This window comes from Petaurus breviceps, unplaced genomic scaffold, assembly GCF_028583685.1.
Source record: "Petaurus breviceps papuanus isolate PSGF00001 unplaced genomic scaffold, PetGlider_PUasm1.0 178, whole genome shotgun sequence".
Lineage (NCBI taxonomy): Eukaryota > Metazoa > Chordata > Mammalia > Diprotodontia > Petauridae > Petaurus > Petaurus breviceps.
In genome coordinates this window covers 6,229,786-6,253,705 of record NW_027185777.1, presented here as the reverse complement: position 1 = coordinate 6,253,705, position 23,920 = coordinate 6,229,786, and the positions used below count along the sequence as shown (strand labels likewise).

The 23,920-nt window shown below is 37.9% G+C and overlaps 1 protein-coding gene across 2 annotated transcripts in view; it reads right to left on the bottom strand.

Annotated features, from left to right (window-relative positions):
- Nucleotides 1–1,834: 1,834 nt before the first annotated feature.
- The window catches only part of ABCB1 (ATP binding cassette subfamily B member 1), an 86,954-nt gene continuing 64,868 nt past the window's right edge, over nucleotides 1,835–23,920 (bottom strand). For both annotated transcript variants that reach the window (XM_069086229.1, XM_069086231.1), the window contains exons 21-28: nucleotides 23,090–23,293; nucleotides 17,506–17,606; nucleotides 16,277–16,417; nucleotides 13,604–13,760; nucleotides 12,327–12,524; nucleotides 10,131–10,337; nucleotides 4,993–5,139; nucleotides 1,835–2,852 (exon numbers count right to left, since the gene is read on the bottom strand). In XM_069086229.1, the coding sequence (XP_068942330.1) occupies nucleotides 2,646–2,852; nucleotides 4,993–5,139; nucleotides 10,131–10,337; nucleotides 12,327–12,524; nucleotides 13,604–13,760; nucleotides 16,277–16,417; nucleotides 17,506–17,606; nucleotides 23,090–23,293 (1,362 nt within the window). In that variant the 3' untranslated portion in view covers nucleotides 1,835–2,645. The remainder of the gene's footprint in view (nucleotides 2,853–4,992; nucleotides 5,140–10,130; nucleotides 10,338–12,326; nucleotides 12,525–13,603; nucleotides 13,761–16,276; nucleotides 16,418–17,505; nucleotides 17,607–23,089; nucleotides 23,294–23,920) is intronic.

Here is a 23,920-nt window from a genome sequence, read left to right as displayed (position 1 = left end):
ATTTTTGGAGTCCTAGTTGGCATCTAGGCATCTGGGGAAGGGAGAAATGTAAGCAACAGAGAGGATGAATGGATATGTCAAGACATCCATATAAGACTACAGGACTTCTTGAGTAGGAATCAGAAAAAACATCCCTAGCCTGGTTGGCAGAAACGGGTAAGACACATTTTTTTTAACGAATGGGGTACTGTGCCCAGACGACCTAAAAAGGAGCCTCTTTTCTTCAAGGTCTAAGATTATTTAGAAAGGGATGCTGGTAGATTTGGATTAGAAACTGGGCAGATAGAGGACATTTTGACTTTGCAAGGAGTGGGCAAAAGTAAGTCCTAGAATGTGAAATAAATGGACTTCACAATCATACTTTGTAGCAATAATTTCCTTACCTAGTGGGTACCCAGAACTCTAGTCTCTTATCTGCAAATGTTCAATTCAGTTTCCATTTGCATATCTTGCTTGCCACATCAAACTAAGCTTATCATCCTTCCAAAGCCAGCTTCCTTCCCAGCTTCACTGTCAGACACAAAGTATCTTTGCCTCATTTTCTTCTTTTCTTGTTTCATTTCCAGTCACTCGGTCCTGTCACCTTTTTATATTGGTCCATCCTTTCTAGTTCTTTGAGCATTGATAGCAATTATTTATATTTCAAATATTTGTATTTACCTACAGAGATGCAAGTAATCTTTGAGAAAATATTTTCCCCAAACATTTCATTTTACAAATGAGGAGCCTGAGACTCGGAGGTCACATAGCTAATATATGGGACAAGCTGTGATTTGAACTCAGGTCTTCAGATTTGAACTTTTCCTACAATACCTAAACATGCTACATATTTAGGACTTAATACAATGTCTATTTAAGAATCTCTTCAATGTTCAGGGCTGTTTTATGCATATTAATTGTCTCTTCAACTAGACTGTATCTTGGGCAAGGACCAGCTCTCATTTTTTCTTGATATTTATCATAGAACCTCCCACAATGCTAAGAAGCTAGTTATAAACATAATAGGTACTCAATATATACTAGACAGAGTAAGTTGTTAAGTCATTTCTGGAACTTTAACATAGCAGTTAAGTGAGACAGTGCTGATGACTCATTATTTAAGAGGATTGCCCAAGAGATATAGATGTTAAAAATAGATATCGCCAGTCTTTCCCTCTCTGACCCTTGGGGCACCAACCCTCTTACATACAAAAGGCCATCTGGTCCAACCCTGTAAGCTCACCCACGTGGGGAGGGCCAGGATGTGAGGAAAATGAGATGCCTCCCTCCCATCTCCTGTTCCTGGGTTTTGCCATACTTTCACAAAACTCATCTGTGTCACTGCCATCTTGGTCTTAAACATCTCTTAAAATATGTCACCTATGACCCTCTGTGTTGTCATACAATGCCCATGTTTGTGTGAAAGAATTTCAGTAGACCATTATCTTAATGCTGTATTTTTCTCCCTTAAAATTATTTTCACATAAAGAAGTCTTTAGGTAGTAATAGGTCACATTTAGAAATATTGCTAGCACTCCCTGGTGGATAGCATAATTAATAATCTTGAGGCTTGCCAGCATCACAGGAGTTTTCATTTGGGTCAGGGTTGTTCTCAATAAAACTTGGGAATCACATTATGCTTGAGGGAACACTAATTAAGAGAGCGTCCTAGACTAGCTACTTTTTTTTCTTTGTTTGCACATTGTTGCCCTGTGATTTCTGGTTAACAATTCCATAATTTGAGAGAGAGGACCTTTTAATCTAACACATCTGAACTCACAGAATCTGAACTTTCCTACATCGTGGATTCGAGTTGACATTGTAGAGAATTAATTCCATGGAAGGTAAGTCAGTATTGAAATGAAAACAATAACGAAGTTTTATATTTTTTCAAAGTGCAAAAATAATAGAATTCTTTAACAACACTTTGCAGTAGCAGTGCAAAATATTAACAATACACCAAAAGAAGATTCAATCCCATGATTCAGCATTTCTCTCCTGGTCCCAAACGAATGAATCTTGCTTTGTTTCCTATTGTCACTTAGTTGGCCATAATAACAGAAGTTGCAAAGTAACAACATCAGGATTAAGCACAAGAGTGAGCAAGGTTGTACAGCTTTGTAGGACCCAGTATGAGAAAAAGGCAGATCAGGGTCCTTTTATTTTGGACCAACTACCTCACAATCTATTTTGATTGGGACCTGGTACACCCAGTTTAGGCTTGAACAATATTATACTAGTTCAAGAAATATTCAGATTTTATTATAGGCTCTTATAGTTTACACAACAGTTATTTCAGGAGTTCCCACCCTTTGTCACAGCATCTTATTTTTTTTTTTTAAGCAAGGAAAGTCAGCTACTTTCTGAAGGAGAGTAGAAATAAAAAAAATGAAAGTGCTTAGACAATTGTTAAAAAAACAAACTAGCTAGCCTCAATTCTCCCATAAGTTTCATAATGCATGGGACATTGGTAGATCTTCCTTAGGTGTTCCTTCTCTTCTGGAGACACGGAATTCTATCGCCAGAGATCCAGTTGTAGCAGGGGATGAGACAGCCTACTGGACTTGCTTTCTGGCACTTATGGCAGAAGTTTATGGCTATTATTCCATTTTTAAATACAAATACAGGAAATATTTGATTTATGAAAGGCACAGAATGAAAGGAGTTCACATGCGCTTTGCCCCACTCTGAACGTTGACCAGTGAAAAATAGATGCCTTTCTGAGCCAGCAGCTGTTGGTGTGTTCCATGTTCTTTGACCCTGCCATTCTGGAATACCACTATAAGGTCGGCATTCTGGATGGTGGAGAGGCGGTGGGCAATAACAATACAGGTACGACCTTCACTGGCCTTGTCCAATGCTTCTTGGACAACCTATTCAGTAATTACATACATGGTTATTAGTAAGAGAAAAATAAATTCTAACTTTTAAATTCCTTCTCCTTCAATATTCTTTCCACTTCATTTCCCTAACAAAATGTGTTTTTGGTTTTTTTTTTGGAAGGGCAATTGGGGTTAAGTGATTTGCCCAAGGTCACACGGCTAGTAAGTGTTAAGTGTCTGAGGCTGGATTTGAACTCAGGTCCTCCTGACTCCAGGGCCGGTGCTTTATTCACTGTGCCACCTAGATGCCCCACAAAATGTGTTTTGCTTGTGGTTTTGTGTCAGTGAGATGTAGGGCAGGTTTTGCAACGCTAAGAACTGGGTAGGCAAAGAGATCATTTTATACTAGCATATGTATTTTGTTTTTTTTATTTTCAAATAAGAAAAAAGAATTTGTAACATTTAAAAAAATTTTTGTTTTTCAAATTCTCTCCCTCCATCTGTCCCCTTTCCCTTTCCTGAGACGATCAGCAATTTGAAATAGGTTACACATGTACAATCATAGCACATATATTAATACTTGTCTCTCACTCTTACTGAACTCATTCCACCATTAAAAACATTTATTAGAATATCTGTTTTCTGCATGTGCTACCATGTTGTGTCTGCATATGCATAAACCAAAGTTCTTGGAAAGCTTTTGGCCAGCCTTAGTAGCAAAGTACATATGAGAGTTTGGATGCTTCAATTCCACCAGGTGGTTTTTGAAGCAACAGTCTTCTCTGAAAGACTGGAATGATCCTTTGCTATCTGCAAGTTATGGACACAGCTCAAGAGATTTATTTGTACTTGGTTTCCCTCCCACACAAAACAGTAACAAAACAACAATAACAATAAAAACAAAAGTGATTTCTCTATCCTTAGTCCTAAATAGACAGCAGTTTTGTGACTGTCTCATCCTCTCTACATTTTAGGTGCTATGTTGACTGACAACTGAGAACAGGAAAGAATTTGTTGAACTCTTAAAGTAATGGTGTTGGGTGTGCTGTATAAGGAGAGAAGGATCGTTCTCATCCTCTGATTTTCCTGGTTGTACTGATTGATCATTTTAAATGGTAAGAAGGTAGCTACAATTATTTAATACCATCAGTGGGGGAAACTCCTGATAGAAGTTTAACCACTTTTATCCTCATTGCAGAACAGCAACACATCTGTAACTCATACCTAGGCCCCCACTTTTTGGGATAATGAATATCCCTAAAGTGGTCACATGTATCCAAATTCCCACTATTTAATCATAGTTATATAAGAATAGGGTCATAGGTTCTAGCCTAGTGGAAATATGCTATTCAGATTTGAATAAGGTGACCACTTCAGAGAGATGAATAATTCCCATTAATGGGGACACAGCTGTATAGTCTTAGAGAGCTGGGTGGGGCCCTGAGTTCTTAAATAATTGGCCCTTAAATAATTATAACTACAGTATGTGCTGTAGATAGGAAGTTTCTGATTCCAAGACTAAACTTTTATAAGTAGCTAAGAGGTACATGGGTTCGGAGTGAGGAAAACCTGAGTTTGAATCCAGACACTTACTAGGTGATAATGGGAAAATCACTTAGCCTCTCATCTACCTCAGTTTCTTCACCTGTAAAATGGGGTTAAGAATAGCACCTAACAGGGGCGGCCAGGTAGCACAGCAAGTAAGAGCACCGGCTCCAGTGTTGGGATGACCTGGAGATCAAATCCCGGGCTCAGACACTTAGCACCCACCCAGAAACACCTGGCCGTGTAACCTTGAGCAAGTTACTTAACCCCAATTACTTAGGGGCGGCCAGGTGGCTCAGTGAGTAAGAGCACCGGCTCCAGTGTTGGGATGATGTGGATCAAATCCGGGCTCAGATACTCAGCACCACACCCAGAAATAACTGGCCGTGTAACCTTGAACAAGTTACTTAACCCTGATTGCTTTAAAAAAAAAAAAAGAATAGCACCTAACTCCCAGCATTATTGTTAGAATGAAATGAGAAAAGTGCTTAGCATGATTTCTGCATTCAGTCGGTGTTTAATAAATGCATGCCTTCTTTTGTTTCCTTTATGCTACCATTCCAACCTCTATGAATGTGAATATACTTAAGCATTCATAGTAAAAGAAAGTGGGCCTTTTCAGAGCACAAGTGCAATAAGTCCATACCTTTTCACTTTCCGTATCCAGAGCTGAAGTGGCTTCATCCAACAGCAGGATCTGAGGGTTTCTGATGAGGGCTCGAGCAATAGCAATGCGCTGTTTCTGACCTCCTGAGAGCTGAGTTCCTTTATCTCCCACCCTAGTTTCATATTTCTGTTTAAAGATAAATTTAGTTAATGTGAAAAAATGCAGACACTAGTAAAAATGAAAATTATTGTCTTGATGATGAGTTTGCAGTAAAAGAGACTTTGCTTCTTGATGCTAAATTAAAATGAACAAATCATTTATGCCAAAAGCAAGTAAGAAGGAAACTTAATATAAAAGAAATCAACAAGACAGAACAAAAGTATAACTGAACTGACATACAAAAAACTTTTTGAAAAAATCAATAAAATGAACAATTCACAAATTTAATCAGAAAAATGGAGAACAAAAAAATCAAATTACTGAAATCAAAATTGAGAAAGGGATCAAGAGATTAAGGCACACCGATCTATGCCAATGAAACAGAAAGTTTCAACAATAGCTCACGTTAATACAGTGCTTTAAAATCTATAAAATGCCTTATATACAATTTCTTTGATCCTTATACCAATGCTGTTAAGTGGTATTATTGTTTTTGGTTTACAGGGAAGTTAAGTGACTTTAAAATGTATTTACTGTGATCTATAATAGTTCATCTATTTACACTACGAACTCAAAGATTGTTTCTACTGTTCGCCTATTATTAATCCTACCAATAAGAAAAACTAAGTCACATGACTATATCATTTGATATACTTTAATAAGAATAAAAGCATACATTTATGTTGGAAACAGTATTTATAGGAATAGAAAGATTTTTCCTTAATGCAATTAAATATATATTCTGTATTTATAGGAAATTTGCCTTATCTGAGGATGACTGCTATCAGGAAAAGGCCAAGTAAAGTTAATCTATTTAAAACCAGGATCAAAATTTTTGAGTAGTGAAGAAAGGGTTCACTTGAGACCAAATCATGAAACAGTAAAACTAAGGAAACTTCATTTCATCTTATTTAATAAAATACATCAAGACTGCAAGTTTATACTCTTACAATGAGCAAAAGCATGTGTGAACAGATATTCTTCACTTTAGGTTACACCTTCACAGCACAGTTATAGAGAAGGTTTGGTGGCTAGGTGGCACAGAGGATAGAGTGCTGGGCCTGGAATCAGGAATCTTCCTGAGTTTAAATCTGGCCTCAGACACTTACTAGTTATGTGACGCTGGGCAAGACCCTGTTTGCCTCAGTTTCTTCATCTGTAAAATGAGCTGGAGAAGGAAATGGCAAAACACTCCAGAGTTTCTGCCAAGAAAACCCCAAATGGAGTCATGAAAAGTCAGACATGAGCAAAAAAGAATTGACTGAGAGGGTCACGGGAACAGAAATATTTGAGGGTTTCATCAATGTTTTCCCATAGACTCACAACCATCAAGAAACAATAAAAAAGGGTGGCAGGCTGGATCATGGTGTTGATCAGGGAGGAATGTTGGAACGGGACTCATTTTTAAGTGATAACTTTATTAGGGATATTTTTCGTTTTATACCGATCTTGGTTTCTCTGTCTTTGCCACTTTGTAGGGAGGTGGTGTAATGAAATCCACTGATGAAAAGCTTGCCTCAGAGTCACAAGGACTGGATTCGAGAACTGCCTCTTAAATTTACTGGATTATGTGACTCTTGTAGGCAAGTCACCTTCCCAGTGCCTTAGAAGCAATGCTTTAAGACTGAATTGTAGGAGAGCTGTTGATGGATGGTGAGAAGAGAGAACTTCTTCGCTAGGAGTTTCATTTACTGGTCAGTCAATAAATACTTAAGGGCCTCCTCTGTACCAGGCACCAAACAAAATTACAGATCTAGTTAAAAACAAAAAGAAGCCTGCACCTACAAGGACTAGAATAGTGAATATCCTCCCTCTATCTGAAATAAAGACCTAGCTAATATCATACACAATGGAGAATTAGAAATGTCTGCACAAAAAGACAGGGAAAGCTGTTCACTGACACCATTATTATCCTACACAGTTTTAAGAACGTTAGCTATAGCTATAAGGCAAGAAAAAAGAAATGAAAGGAATAAGCATTATCAAAGAAGTTATCTCTAGTTGGTGAGGGCAGAAAGGCATAATTAGAAAATCTTAAGAGATTCAACAAAGAAGTTGATCAAGGCTTTTGAAAGATATCAGGACATGAAATATAATGCCCCTCCATATTATATATCACTAAAAGAAACCAGAAGAGATTAATAGGAAGATAAATATAATTTATAATTACTAATAAAATATATTGAGTACTTAAGCATATCAAGGAATGTATAAGAGGGGCAGCTCGGTGGTGCAGTGAATAGAGCACCTGCTCTGGAGTCAGGAGGACTTGAGTTCAAATTCGACCTCAGACGCTTAATACAAAAACTAGCTGACCTTAGGCAAGTCACTTAACCCCAATTGCCCTCCAAAAAACAAACAACAACAACAAAACAGAAGAAATGTATAAGAACTATAGGAAGATAACTATTTAAAAAAAATTTTTAACAGAAATAAGGAATTAAATAATTAAAGAAATATCCCATCTGTGGCTGGATCGAGACAGTATAGTAAAATGTCAGTATGACCCACATTAACTTATAATTTGATGCAATATTAATAATAAACCATAAAACTTTATGGATTAAGTAAACCCTAACAAAATTTTTATCATAGGCTTGCATGAAATAATGAAGAGAGAAATGTATAGAGTATACAGTAAAAGCAATACTGTTTTAAGTACAATTGTGAGCAACTGAGTCGTTTTGACTATTATAAACACTCAAATTAACTACAAAAGATCTATGAAGGAAGATGCTATCTGTATCCAGAGAAAGAACTGATAAAAAGAAGTATGTTCAGCCTGAGACACTTAACACCCACACAAAAATACTAGCTGTGTAACCTTGGGCAAGTTACTTAACCCCAATTGCCCTCCAAAAAAAGGCAAAAAAAAAAAGAAAAAGAAGTATGTTTAGAATGAGTTTACATATGTATGTGTATATACACACATATATACATATACATACACATATATACATCTCTCTCTATATATATATATACACACATGCACACACATATTTGTATCTAATGGTAGCCATCTCTAAGGGTTGGGGGAAGGAAAGAAAAAAAATAAATTTTCATGATAACCTTATTATAAATTTAAAAGGAATAGCAAGTTGCATATGATAGATTTACAATTGCATGTGCAATCATCTTTTTCTATTCTTTTACATTCTGGAAATACTTGTTTTATTTCATAAATTAAAAATAAAAATAAAATTTTAAAAAGGAAAGACTAAGTAGACAAGAATGTTTGAGGGGAATTATGGGGGAGAAATGAGAAAAGGAGACATGCATTACCAGGTTTATTTCAAATTATACTGTAAAGTAGGTCATTATCAAAATAATTTGTTGTTGAAAAAAGCAGATGAATAGAAGAGCTAATCCAGAATCTGCACCAAAGGCGTATAATCACTATGATCACTGATCAGTGGCTAAGTCCAAGATTATAATACCAACACATATTCAATAGCAAAAGAAGGGTACGGTCATACACACATGAACCAGATTTTTTAATTACTCCAATGGTGAATTTTAGCTTTTCTCCTTGAAATTAAGAATGTGACACATACAATAATATATTTTTTCTTCATTTAAGTAGAGAAACACTTTAAAATGGCAATCTGCAAAGTCAATTGTTATCACCATTTGACGTATTGACTATCCCCCCAACATAGGTGCTACAGTGCAAAGAGTAATGGACTTGAAGTCAAGAAGAACTGAATTCAAATGCAACCTCAAACACTTACTAGTAGCGTGACTTTGGGCACATGGCTCAAACCCTGTCTGCCTCAGTGTCCTCATCTGTAAAGTAATTAGAATAATGGCACCTATCCCCTAGGGATAAAAATCATATGATATTTGTAAAGCACTTTGCAAACCTTGAAGTCTGATAACATTGCTATTGTTGTTGTCATTTTGTAGGGGAGAGAGAGAATGACTAATGTACAATTCACGAGCTTCATTGGAATGGATGCTGTGTTACCAGAGCTGGAGAGAGTTGATCAGCACACAGGCTGGATGTAAGAGGGATGAGTTCCGATGTGAAGCATGGTTGGAAAAAACCCACATTTATGAGAGCATAGATGCTTTGAGGTATGTACAACTGAGATATTGTGTGTGTGTCACATCTGGAATCAAGATTTGTAGGGGAAATAATTTGACCTGCTGAGCAAAATATATACAGTACAATATAAATGCACTAAGTAAAATTACCTAGTAATTGTGTCCGTAGTTCAAATAACTGTTATTTTAAGCATCACCACAGGGTGGTGCTTTTGGCATTGTTAAACTAAAAAGCATCCCGAAAGAGAAGAATGTTCGTTCTTTAATTACACTATCTCTTTGATTATTCCTAGCCGTCCTCAGATATGAGAAGCAGTACAATATGGCAGAGAGAAGAGAAAGGGTCTCAAGCAACCATCTGAGATGCTTACTTGCTGATTTTCATTGATGCCAGAAGCTTCCACCTTGGAGTTCCCTACACAGATAAAATCTGAGATATTGACCGTTTCCTCCTCACCTCCCAACCAAAAAGCCCCAGCTGCTCTGGGGATTGGTTTTTTTGCTTTTTTTCTTGAAGGCGGGAAGGTAGGGCAATTGGGGTTAAGTGACTTGCCCAAGGTCACACAACTAGGGTTTTTTTTTGTATGTATGTTAAGTGTCTGAGGCTGAATTTGAACTCAGGTCCTCCTGACTCCAGGGCCAATGCTCTATTCACTGCACCACCTAGCCACCCCCAGCTGCTCTATTTTTAAGTGTTCTTAATGACTAAGAAATTATATGTGGGAACTCAATTTTTAAAAAGTATAGTGTCCCCTCTCTTTGGGTTTCAAAGCTTATGCTTCTACAGGAAAAGAAACTGTAGAGATCATAAATCCAAGCTTTTTTCACATGAAGAAAATAAGGCCGAGAGAAGAAGTACAAAGGATCTGAAGTCATGTGGTATGACCCCTCATTTTAGGAGGGCCCTAAGGAAGTTCAGTGTTAATATCTAGCATCTCTTTGTGGTTTTAAAGGGCAAGAAAATGACTTACTTTGGGTAGTGTTTCAATGAAAGGATGGATGTTGGCAGCTTTGGCCGCGATCACAATCTCTTCTTGTGATACCACTCGACTGTTGTCTCCATAGGCGATGTTCTCTGCAATGCTGCAGTCAAACAAGATGGGCTCCTGGGACACGATGCCAAGCTGAGCCCGCAGCCACTGGACATTAAGCTTCTTGACATCTTGGCCATCAACTTTCTGAAAGCAAAAGTTCAATTCATCCCAAAAGCATTTATTAAGCCCTGACTAAGTGTTGTTATGCTTACTTTAGAGTTACAGAGATAAAAGTGAAACCATTTCTGCCCTCAAGGAGCTTGTATTCTACTGGAGGAGATTATACGCACATAGACAAGTCCTTATAGGCTGTATACAACATAGGTACAGAGTATTGGAGATGGGGTTGCTTGAGCTGAATCCTGAAGAAAAGTAGGAATTCCAAGGATGATGTGAGGAGGGTAAGTGTAAGGCATGGAGGACAGACACTACAGTGGCACAGGGAGAGAAAACAGAGCATCATGTTTGCGGAACAGTAAGAAGGGCGGTGTAGACTGCAAACTGAGAGAGGGGAAGCAACATGTCATTAACCTTGGAAAGTCCAAACACAAGAAACTGCGCCCGATTTTTAAAAAATTTCTAAAACTAAGTTCTATTTCATGCATGGAATTATCGAGTGATCGACAATCTACCACTGTGCATTGGGATAACAGCATCTTCCTTGTTTTCCTGGAGTTGATTGAACACGGATCTCACACATACATAACTTTGAAAAAATAGTGATGGTGTTTACTGTGCATTACATTGGCTCCCAACTTTGTGGATCACAACACCCGATGAATACATCATGGTGCCTGAGTTCTCTTACATCTGAGGGTCAGTTTTTTTGGCTAGGGAAAGGATGGTGTCCATGGGTAGCTCATTTGATCTTCATGCCAGATTATGTCATCTAAAATATCATGTAAATACTATGCATTATAAGTCTATAAGCCAAGTCAATAAGCATTTTAAAGTACCTACTATGTGCAAAACCCTGGATAAAAAGCCCAAACTGAAATATACCTTGCTTCCAAATATACCCTATACATGTGTCTTCCCCTACACTTAATTGGGGAAAACAACATGTACATACGCATGTATACATGGGAATAAATACAAAATAAATATGAGATGATTTAGGGAGGAAGAACCCTAAAAATAGTTGGCAGCAAGAGGAGAGAGAATCAGAAAAAGGCTTGCCACAGAAGAGAAAGTATATGAGGTAGCACAGCCATTCTTAATCTGGGGTCCATGAACATTTAAAAAAAAAAGTTAACAACTGTATTTCATAATCATTGTTTCCTTTGTAATAAGACATATTTTACTTTATGCATTTAAAGACATTCTTCTGAGAAGGGGTCCATGAGCTTTATCAAATTGCCGAAGGGAATCCATGACATTCACACACACACACAATTTAAGTACCTCTGAACTAGTTTATTACAAAGGCAGAACTTGAATCTGAATCTTTGCCCTCCAAGGGCACAGTTCTATCCACTCTGCCATATTGCTTCTAATCACTGAAGGTATTTAATCAATGTTCATTGAATTAAAGGCTACCATCCTAGTACCGTGCCTTACCACTTCAAAATTGCTTTCTCTGTCTTCTGCCTCTCCTCCTTCTAATCATTCCTATGTTTGCTGCTAAACCAATCTCCTTAAAACATTCCTTTGTACATTTTATGCTCCTTATAATACCATTTAGTAGCTCTCCAGTGTTCTCTACAACACACTCCACATTTCCTGACCTGTCCCTCAAATCTTTCTATGATCTGAGTCCAAATGATCTTGAGAGGCAAGTCTGATGGTAAAGAAAGAGCATGGAACTGGAAAGAGCTGACACTGCCACCAATTAATTACTTGGGTGACCTGGCTAAGTCATTTCCAACACTAGGAGCCTTCATTTCCTCTACAAAATGAGAAGGATGGATTAGATGATCTCTAGGGTCTCCCTTGCCTCTAAATCTTGGATCCTAAAATCTTTTCCCATTTTGGGAGTCTTAAACCACTCAGTAAGAGATTGTGGGGAATCAGAGGTCTTCTGCTACAAAACGTGGCGCTGAAAGTTGGCTTGATAAAAGACGGGACCCTTGAACTGAGACACACAATTTCATGGTTTCGTAGGACGTGACTGTCCTAAAACTGTTCACTTACCACCTGCCCAGCCAGGGGGTCATAGAATCTCTCCAGGAGCTGCACCACGGTGCTCTTCCCACACCCGCTGCTGCCCACAAGAGCCAGGGTCTGACCCTTCTTCACCTCCAGGGAAAGCCCTTGAAGCACAGGGATGTTAGGTCGTGTAGGGTAGTTGAACTTGACTTCATTAAATGACACATTCCCTTCAAACGTTTTCTAAAATCAAAATACCATCAAATTAACTACATGATGTGCAAAAACAGGCTATGAGATCAATCTTTCTTCTCCACTACCTTGTGAAAAGCATTTTTTTTACTGTTCATTTTTGGCTTTTTCAAACATGCTAAGACTCAGTAAGTTCAGGCCACCCTTTTACAATATGTGTGGGTTTTGTTTTTGTTTTTTTGCTTTTTGTAGGGCAATTGGGGTTAAGTGATTTTCCCAAGGTCACATGGCTAGTTTTCGTGTTAAGTGTCTGAGGCCGGATCAGAACCTAGGTCCTCCTGACTCCAGGGCCAGTGCTCTATTCACTGCATTACGTAGCCGCCCCAGTTTTTGTTTTTTTTTTTAATTAAGGCAAATTGGGGCAGGTAGGTGTCACAGTAGATAGAGCACTGACTTTGAAGTCAGGAGGACCTGAGTTCATATCTGGCCTCAGACACTTACTAGCTGTGTGACCCTAGGTAAGTCACTTAACCCCAACTGCCTCCAAAAATAAATAAATAAATAAGCAAATAAATAAAAGCAAACCATGTCCCCTAAATAATATAGCCAACAATAAATTCTGATATGACAGGGTCTGCTGCATTTAAGATATGTCTTCTTCCTGATACCAGTGTAATAAAAATATCTGTATGCATTAAACACAAATAAATATTATGTATTTGTATAATGCTGTATATTAATATAGAACATTTTTATAAATATATTTTATATACAAATATAATTTTCATGTAAATATATATTTTATATTCTAATGTGCAAACATATAATATGTATATATAAAACCTATACTAACTAGCTAGTTTCTTTAAAAAAATTTTTTCACTTGGTGTTCTAGAAAGTTATATCAGCAACAAATATTAAAAGCATGTTCCATTGATTTCTTATTATAACTCAATTCAACAAACATTCACTGAACACCTGCTGTCTACAAGGCACCTGGGCTGGGCACTGGGGAGACAAAAACAAAAATGAAAGTCTTTGTTCTGGAGGCAGTGGCATTTTACTATGTAATCCAATCTAGCCAACAAAGAATCAGTAGGCAAATTATAAACTCCGAAGGTGAAACTGACCGGCTTCTGTCCCTCCCCACTGTAGCTGTCTATCAAAGGTTTCCGTTCCAGGAGCATGATGATGTGGGATGCTGATATTTTAGCTTTGGCGTAGTCTGGTGCAAGTGAACTTGCCTGTCCCAATGCCATGGCACCAAATACAACAGCTGAAAATACCCTGTAAAAAAACCCAAAGGTTTAAAAAGTCATGATCACAGTGATTTCAATTTAAAGTTTCTACGATAGATCTAATTATTATAGAATTTTAAAAAAAAACCTCTCCCTTTGCCAAAGTCCTATTTGTGAATTCTAGGAACATCACATCTTGTATCAATGGAGGGGGAGAGAAGGGTGACTCTTATGGAGATACTCATGCTTTCTGTTAAAGGTATTAAAGTTCTCTAGCTATCATTTTAATCTATAATCATTTAATTTATACACAAAGGAACTGCACAACCTTAGAGATATAACAACAACAATATTAGCTATAATATTTTCAAAGTACCATAAATGTTATATCATTTGATCCTTACAACAATCCTTTGAGGTTTAACGATATCATTACCCTCACTTTACCCTCACTGAGGCTGAGAGGCTAAGTGACTTGCCCAGAGTCACACAGCTAGTAAGTATCTGAGGCCAGATTTGAATTCTGATTTCCTGACTTCAAGTTCAGTCCAACCTTTATCTGATACACCAATCCTTTTACTTCCACCCAGTGTGAACATTCCTGGTGAATGGTAGACTGTTATCACACATATTAATAAAAAAATATATCTTGAATTTTTTTTTGAGGCAATAGGAGTTAATCGACTTGCCCAGGGTCACACAGTTATAAAGTGTCTGCAGCCAGATTTGAACTCAGGTCATTCTGACTCCAGGGCACATGCTCTATCCACTGCACCACCCAATTCCCCCTACTTGCTTCTAAGGAGAAGTTTGCCTTCTTTTCATTTCCAGACATCATTCCTACTTTGTGCCCTCTGGACTGACAAAGGTTTCTCTTCCATAGTATATCCCTTTAATGTCTTATGCCCTCTATCATTCCCCTTCCCTTTCCCCAGATCAACCTTCTCTAACATAAACATTTCTCATGGCCCTACTAGTCCTCATATACATGGCTGTGAGGTTTCTTATCATTTGGTTTCCCTCCTATGGATATATCTGAGTTCGTCAGTGTCTTCCAAGTTGTAGGACCCAGAACTGAACATAACAGTCTAGATATGATCTAAGTAGCACAAGACACAGGAACATTATCAGCCCTGTGATCTGGAAACTCATTTTCATTAATTCAGGCTAAGATTACATTATCTCTATTAGCACACTGTTGGCTCTGGTGAGTTTGCTGACAATTAGCCTCCTGCAAAGCCCAGTCCTTTTTACGCTAACCACTCTCAAGCAAGGACTCTCCCATTCTGTACTTGGATAATTAAAATTTTAAAGCTAAGTGCAAGAGTAGCAAAAGCTTCAGCTGGGTCAATGCTTTTTCTCAGAGAGAAGAAATACATAAATTATCTTTTCAGAAACTTTATGGCAAAAATAACTAATTTTGATTTTTCCTAATGCTTATCCAAAGAATCTGCATACTTTTTGGTGGACACATATAAAAAATTTCATTTCTGCCAAATCTAGAGCTGAAGTTGATCCCAGAGTCCAACTGTTCCAACCCTATCCTTTTGCAGTTGAAGGAAGTAAGGCTCAGTGTCTATTCCAGAGTCACACAAAGACTATCAGAAATGGGATTTCCAGCCAGGCCTTTCTGATTCCTAATCCAGAATTCTATCCATGATGCCATGCTATGTCTAATATAAAGCTTTTTCAGAATCCTCTCCATCCCTCAACTCTTTCTCTTCATTGCTAGTACCTCCCCCCCAATATCGAATATCAATTTTATATATGCTTATATATTGGCATGTTATCTTCTCCCAATAGAAAGTAAGTTTCTTTAGGATGGGGACTATTTCATTTTTGTGTTTACAGCCCTACTTTCTAGCACAGAGCCTGGCATATAGTAGGTACTGGATAAATATCCCCCATTGATTGATTTACTACATCCACAACTATGGGCAAGTCAATGGGCCCCAGTGACCTCATGGGCAACATGAGAAGTTTGAATGAATTGACTTCAAAGGTCATTTTACAACTTTTAATTTTCTTTTTTAAAAAATGTATTTATTTTTAGTTTATAACATTCAGTTCCACAAGCTTTTGAGTTTTAAATTTTCTCTCCCTCCCTCCCCAAGATGACATGCAATCTGATACAGGCTCTACATATACATTCATATTAAACATATTTTCACATTAGGCATGTTGCAAAGAAGAATTAGAACCAACAGAATGAACCACTATTTTACAACCTTTGATCCTATGATATCTTTGATCCTATGATCCTCTGTGTAGGTCTGCTTGTCAAACTTTCTCCTTCCCACTCTGTGTTTCATTGACTTAAAGACAGTCTTTTAAAGAGGACATCTGAATTTCTCACCCATCTTCATGTATTCTCCAAAGGGATGAAGACCCTTTGAAAATCTCAAGAAATGTCACTTCAGTATATTTTTCTAAAGTGCCTAGAATTTGTCTTCCATAGCCACACCACTGATACACCACCAAAATAAATTCTATGTGTCTCAATTTCTTACATTTAATTCTAGAACACACCACATATCAAATGCCGAGACAGACTGAGATACTTACAAGAGAACATCTGAAAAGTCCATATATCCATGTACCACCAAGAAGGCACCAAACCGGAAACAAGCAGCATAGGAAAAATACATCATTGCTTGGGTGATAGCAAAAGTGATACCAAAGATATGTGCTTTCTTCACAGAATTTCTGAAAGCAATTTTAAAAAATGAATCATGGTACTCAGGTAGGAACAAATAAATTAGTGTAATGGCGTGCTTTTAAATCAAGGGTCTATCCCAATATTGATGAGGCAGGGTCAGTAACGGCATGGGCTGTTACCTGTTCGTTCTTCTTTGTGGCATCCTAAAGGAAAAGCTGCCCTTTTCAGAAGCAAACCACAATGATTGGTCTTGCCCTTTTGTTTTTTAAACAATTCAATTAATTCTTACTAAGTGATGGACTATTTAATCATCACCAATTGAATTCAAATCAGGTCACTGATCTCTTTGAAACTCACTACCCTTCTTCCTTGGTGAATCTGCTCCCTCTCCTTCTGCCCTCAACTACCTTGTATTTATTCTGTATATAGTAGTACACATACTTATTGTCTTCCTAGTAGAATGTAATCTCCTTGAGAGTAGGGAGTGTTTAAATTTTTTGTATTTGTATACCCACCCCCTGGCACAAAGCTGGACTTTAAAATGATTGCTGATCGACAAGGAAAAGAGGCAAAGATAGTGAAGGGAGGAAAAATCTTTGAGATGAAGGGAAAGTAGAAATACTTAAGGGAGAAAACAGGGTTGGGGGAGGAGAAAATGGAAGAAGCGACATGGGTGGCTAGTATCAAATGTCATTTGTGTTATTGCTACCATAGGATGCTGTGACTGGAACTAATGCTTTTGAGGACCTAATGGGTTTCCATGAGCTGAACTGAAATTCTTAGCCAGAGATACTAAGGGAATAGCAAAATAAAAGTGATATGATGGAATGATACCCAATCATCTCAGATACAGCAATCAAGGCAGGAGTTCATAAAGATCTGGCCCACAAGGAAAAATACACATACATACACAACAACAATTGATTTTTGTGAACTAAACAAAGTCAGTTTTAAGAAAATCCTAATTAAAACACTGGTGCTATAAGCAGCAAATCACTAAGCCCCCATTCTAGAGGTACAACTTTTCTTTGTCTTTTAGAAAAAAATATTTTAAAATGGTTGTAGTAATTGAAAGAAAACCCAACTTTACTCCCTGTTACCCTCTTAACCTCCACTCCATTCCACCATTCATTACCTGTATGGTCCCAGCAAGCCCTCTTTATACATATGCTCAAACTTTTTCTCCTGAGTCAGCGAAACAACAGTTCGGAAATTTTCTATTGCTTCAGTAGCGATCTGTACAAGAGAACACGAGAGCCAAAGGCGAAGATATATGAATAATCTGCATCTTATAATCATGGACTCACTCCAGAATTCATCACACTTTTACTTAACTGACTTCTTAAATATGGAAAATACAATTAGTCCTCATTTGATCGCTGAATCACAGAGTTAACTAACTAAAAGAACACCCCAACTCCCAATCAAACTGAGTGGGAATGAGGTAACCCTGTGTTATCCGCTGCACAAAGAGCATAATTAGGTATTGGTAGGGAAATGCAGGCGTGTTCTTGTATGAATGTGTGAAGGATGGAATTGCATTGAGAGTTCTGAAGAAGACTGATATTCTTCCTTCCTGCTTTGAGAGAGGATGTGTGATTTCAGGATCCCTAGAGATAGACTAGAGGCAACTAGAGAGAATGAGATCAGACCTATCAGTGAAGCTAGCTCCTTACCATGTGGCTGATTGCCAATTTGCCTCCCCAGAGACCTCAGTGAATTTCCCATTGGGTGAGATCAGGGACTTTCTTTTGGTTTACCAGTGCATCTAGGTAAAGAGCTCATTGACTGTTCTGTATTTTCAGGTATATTCCAATCCTTATAACTGCTCTGATTTCTGCCCACTATTAGCTTGAAAAAATGACTTTACTGGCTATTCACTTTTGTGTGACTAGCACTTGGTGCTGAGGGGCAGAGCCAGTGGGTGGAAGCTTAGGGTTACCACTTCCCCTTTAAGGGAAAGCAACCAAATAACCTAATGGCTTTTGAACCTAAAAATCCTTCCCCTATGATTAGCAATATTTACAGGAGCAATGAGATATCCCCTCTCTGAGGAAAACATAGTGGTAAATCTCATAACCCCTTTGCCTGTTCCCTTCAAGACAGAGAATTCAGTTTCCTTGGAGAGGGGCGGGTATAATTCCAGAAAGATTTATTAATGCTAGTGGCTTTTCTCTTAGGTTACTTCCCATTTACCCTGTGTGGATCTCATGTAGACACAGTTGTTTTCATTCTTTCCCCAAATCAGACTGTGAGCTCCTTGAGGGAGAGGAACTATTTTTGCCTTTCTTGGATAACCAGAGTTTAGCAAAGTCCCTGGAATGTGGTAAGAACTTAATATAATAAATGCTAGCTTATTTAACTTGAAAAAAATGTCTCCCCCCTCAAACTGCTTGTCTGTAAGTTTGGACACCCCATGTGAAAATATACATATCTACACAGGGAACACATATTTTACAGAAGGAATCTGAAAGGTCATCAAGAGTCTAACTTCCTCATTTCACTAATAATGAAACTAAGGCCCTAAGGGTTTAGGTAGCTTGCACAAGGTCAAAAGCTCTCAGAATTGGGAACAGACTCAGTTTCCTAACTCACAGTTCAACACTCTTTCTACTGCAAAATACCACATTTTCATTGATTAATTACTCAGCTGATTTATATTAAGAATTTTCTCGTGTCTTTTTTCTTATGCCTCATTTTAAATAACACCATGATGCCCTCAAAATAAAAAAAAGTAAAAATCCTCAGAAGACAAATTATGGTGTCTGTAAGTATAGTTACAGTATCTGGAAGCACTATGTAAACCAAGTTCCTATTCTTTCCACTGGTAGGTAATGAATTCTTTCTGAGCTCCTGTTTCACCCAAGGATACTCTAAACTGAAAATAATCTGGTAGGCAGGGGAAGAGATTTACTCTGGACTCCAAAACCTCTCCTTAAATCTCTTACACCTGTATCACTTGCCACCCCTGGGACACCGAGATTCCCCACAATTATTCGTGTCATCGTGACTCCTCTAAAGTTAAGAAGTGCCACTTAAAGGAGTGATAGATTGCAGATATGAAGACCCTCATAAGAAAAGTTTGTAATTGTGCATTTTTGAGGTCTGGGAGGAAAAGATAATTTGTGGTAGGAAGACCAACAATAGCAGCATTTACATTTGACCTGAAGGTTTGCCAAACCCTTTGTAAATATTATCTCATTTTGTCTGGGGAGGTAGGTACATTATCGATTCCATTTCACAGAAGAAGAAATGGTGGCCGATAGAGCTACCAACAGTGACTTGCCCTGGGTCACATAGCTGGCAAGTATGGGAGGCTGGATTTGGATTTGTCCTCTTGACTTAGGGTCCAGCATTCTATTTAGTGCCACCTGGTGATCTTGAGGAGAGGGGGAAGAAAAAAAAATCTAGTGCGTAGTCAAAGACCTTAGTCTAAGGCAGCCATGTGGTGTTATATGGATGGAGCTTCGGTGCTTGAAGAAAACCAGAGATTCCCAGAGGCAGAGGTGAGGGGGGATAAGGTGGGGGGATGTATTCCAGACACAGGGGACAGACTGCAAAGGCATGCCTTGTGTAAGGAAAGGAACAGGAAGAAGGCCAGTTTAGATGGAAAGGAGAATTCATGAAAGAGAATAACATGAAAGAGAATAAGCCCAGAAGGGCAATTTAGAGTAAGAGTGGAAGGGCTCTATATGTCAAACAGAGGAGTCTGTATTTTATCAATTCTAAGAATACATTTAAGAAAGATTTTCAGTTACAAGGATTAAAAGAAAAATCTTTGGTTTAGTTCACCCCACAAAGCTTATTCCCTAAACTTACTCCTTTTGAAGTCTTATTATATATCGGAGTGTGAAGATTTTAAGCAAACACATTCTCAGAGTTTTCTAATCTTACTATCCACAGTTAGTCTACCCTGTACGCAGCACAATCAGTTACTTTTTTTTGGAGGGGGGAGGGTATGGTAATTGGAGGTAAGTGACTTGCCCAAGGTCACACGGCTAGTAAGTGTTAAGTGTCTGAGACTGGATTTGAACTCAGGTCCTCCTGACTCTAGGGCCAGTGCTCTATTCCCTGCACTACCTAGCTGCCCCACAATTAGTTACTTTTTAAAATAAAAGCTACAAAAGCAGTAGCACTTATGAGTCACACTAAACAAAACCATATAATCCCTTACTGATTAAAGAATTCATTGTCTAGGAGAATGAGACAAATAAGAAAAAGCTTAACTAGTGCCCTGAGATATTATTTTCTAATCAGAGGAATGGTAAGTAGCATTTAGTGTTTCCTATGGAAATCTTTTCACATCACACAGCTGGGGGAAAAGGGAAATGGTATAAATAGCTTCTAATAGAATTAATGGTCTCCTCACTCTATCCATTCATTTCCCACTCCCCCCAAATGCTGCAGAAATGTGTTTTTCAACTTTCAAAAGACCAAAAAAGATAAAATGTTTGTATCACGGAAACAGTCATTTCTAAAAATGACCTTTAAAAATGAATTGGCAACCGATAGCACCTATGATGAAAGACAACCGTTCAGGGGCATGTGGACTGGCTCTTCCCTACCATTTTTACAAACTGCCCCTCCTGCCGGTGTGAACCAAGGTTACCAAGTAATACATCAGTCCTTATCCCTTTTTTCTCATTCTCCTTAATGGCAAAATGTAAGGCTAGTAGTGATACCCAGTTTTGAGAGATTCACAACTTGGGTCTAACATCTAAAGCTTAGGATTGCTTCCTCCAGACACTTGTCCCATAGGGCATAACGACTTTTCAGTGTTAAGTTTTCAGCTATATAATTTATTACTAACTTTCCTCATTGCTTCTACAGATAAACAAGTCTAAGTATAGTACTTAATTTATTAAGCAGTTGGTTACAAGTGTATTATTCAAAGGTTGGTCTTACACATCCCTCTTCTCTGTGATGCAGACACCACTTTAGTGTAAGGGATCAAGACCTGGTACCAGAATTACTGCAACAGGCTTGTGTTTGGTCTCCTTGCCTTGAGGCTCTCCCCACTTTACTCCATCTTTCATTGACCATGTCACTTCCATTCAATAAACCCTTGTACCTGTCTGTTACCTCCAGGATGAAACGAAAATCCTATTCGGCTTTTAAAATCCCTTGTAATCTGGCCTCTTCCTACTTATATCTTACTCCCCTCCAGATATTCTATGATATAGGGACACTGGCTTCCAATGACAAGACACTCCATCTTGACCCTATGCACCTTTACTGCATGTCCCTCACGCCTGGAATTCTCTCTCTTCATGACTTCCATGGTTCCCTTCAGGTCTCAGCTAAATTCCACCTTCAGTAAGAAGCCTTTCCTGATCCCCTTTAATATTAGTGCCTTTCCTCTGAGTTTACCTCCAAATTATCCTTTGTGTGTGTGTGTATCTCCTTGGAAAAATTTGTAAATAAATATTCACATGCTGTCTCCCTCCTTCGACTGTGAGCTCTTTGAAGCAATGGCAGATTTTGCCTTTCTGTGTATTCCCAGAACTTAGCACAGTGGCTGGCATACTGTAATCCCTAATTTTTGTTGACTTGATTTGGTATAAATATGATGACCTTCAGAAACTGACCAGATCAGTTACTGATGTAAGGATATTAACTCTATATTCATGCCAAAGTCCAGAATTGGTTCCAAAGCTTAGAGCCCAGATTAATCTATAGGAATCACAGCTGCAAAAATTACTGGGAGATAGGGCCAGTCAACATTCTTGCACAGTGGCAGACCACAAATCAAGATACTTTCATGTGGGTTTTGCATATCACAAATGCCAGCTGGTCATCACTACTGCTGTGCTGCTGATCTACAGAATTATTTACCCCCAACAAAGTCATATCACAAGGACGTCATTAAGATCAGACTCTATTCATAAACCTAGCTTTATCACGAAGCCATCCAACTAATTAGCCATTTATTACACTTTCTCTACTCAACTGTTCTTTGGCAACATTTCCTCTTAATGTTCCATTTCAGCAGACCCAAACAAAGATATGGAGACTTTACCTCACTTGATAATGGAAAAAAAATATTAAACTAAATAAAAAAGAAAGTTCATGTTGAATTATACTCCAAAAGTGGCAATATAAACAAATTTCTAAACAACATTTATAATTATTATTTGTAATAATGACAAACTGGAAACTAAGTGCCCAACATCTGCAGTTTGCTGAAAACCCATCAATGCCCAGGAATATGAGATTGACATTAAAAAAAATATATGAAGAAAGGGAGATATATAAAAACTCATTTAAAATTTTGCAAACCAAAATAAAACATACTGAGAATAGTACATAGATCAAAAAACAAAAATCATGTAAAGAATGTATTTTCCTAACATGTGAATTATACAACTTGGGAGTCTAAAGGGATTTATTGATTAATTCTTATTTATTACACACTTAAGCATATGTTTTCACCATAAATGTGAGTTGAAATGTTTTCTGTGTTATGTGATATTAATTTATTCATATTAAACACGATTTGTTTTTAAATGAGACAAACTGTAGTGATGGAAGGTAAAAGCCCAGGAAGCCCTGGACTTCTTCAACCCAACTGAAGAAACGTGAGAGGCTTTCCTTCTTTGCCTCAGTTCCCAAATCTACTGAACAAGCAGACAATTAGGTCATTCTGAGGAAGGACGGTTACTTCAAGGGATAAATAATCAAAGCCTATAAGTAAATGGAGAAAACTGAGTTTGACTGACCTTTCCGGCACCTTCTAATTCTTTCTTATCTCTCTGGGCATGTCCAGCCAACATTTTCATTTCAATAACTCCTGCAATTGCTATGATGGGTACAATTGCTAAGAGCAAAAGTGTTAACTGCCAGCCGTAGATCAATGAGATGATAATTCCAGTCCCAAGATTGGCGATATTCTGGGTAATAAGAGCCAGTCTGGAACCAGTAGCCTAGAAAACATAAGGGCATTAAAAAAATGCAATATGCTTACTTTCACTGATTTTATAAGAGAATGTAATCACACAAACTCCCTAACTGAATATCTTATTGGTGAAATAATAGGAACACCTAGAATTTATATGGCACATTAAGATTTGTAAAATGCTTTACATATGTTAATTCATTTAATCTTTGCAACAACTGAGTCAGATGCCATTATTATCCCCATTTTACAGATAGAGACATAAGCTTAAGTGACTTGACTGGGTTCATACTGCTAGTAAGTGACTGAGGCAGAATTTGAACTCAAGTCTTCATGACTATAACTCCCTCACTTAACCACTGTTACATCAGGTAGTAATAATAATAATCGATATTCAAATAGCATTTATCATGTTCCAGGCACATATCACATTTCAATAACATTAACTCATTTGATCCTCACAACAACCTTTGGACATAGGTGCTTGTTGTTATTCCCATTTTACAGTTAAGGAAATTGAGATAAAGAGAAGTTAAATGACTTGCCCAAGGTCATATAGCTAATTAAGCATCTGAGGTCAAATTTGAATTCAGGTCTTCCTGACTCCATGGTCAGTGCTCTATCCACCACACCACCTAGCAGAGGGCAAAGACTC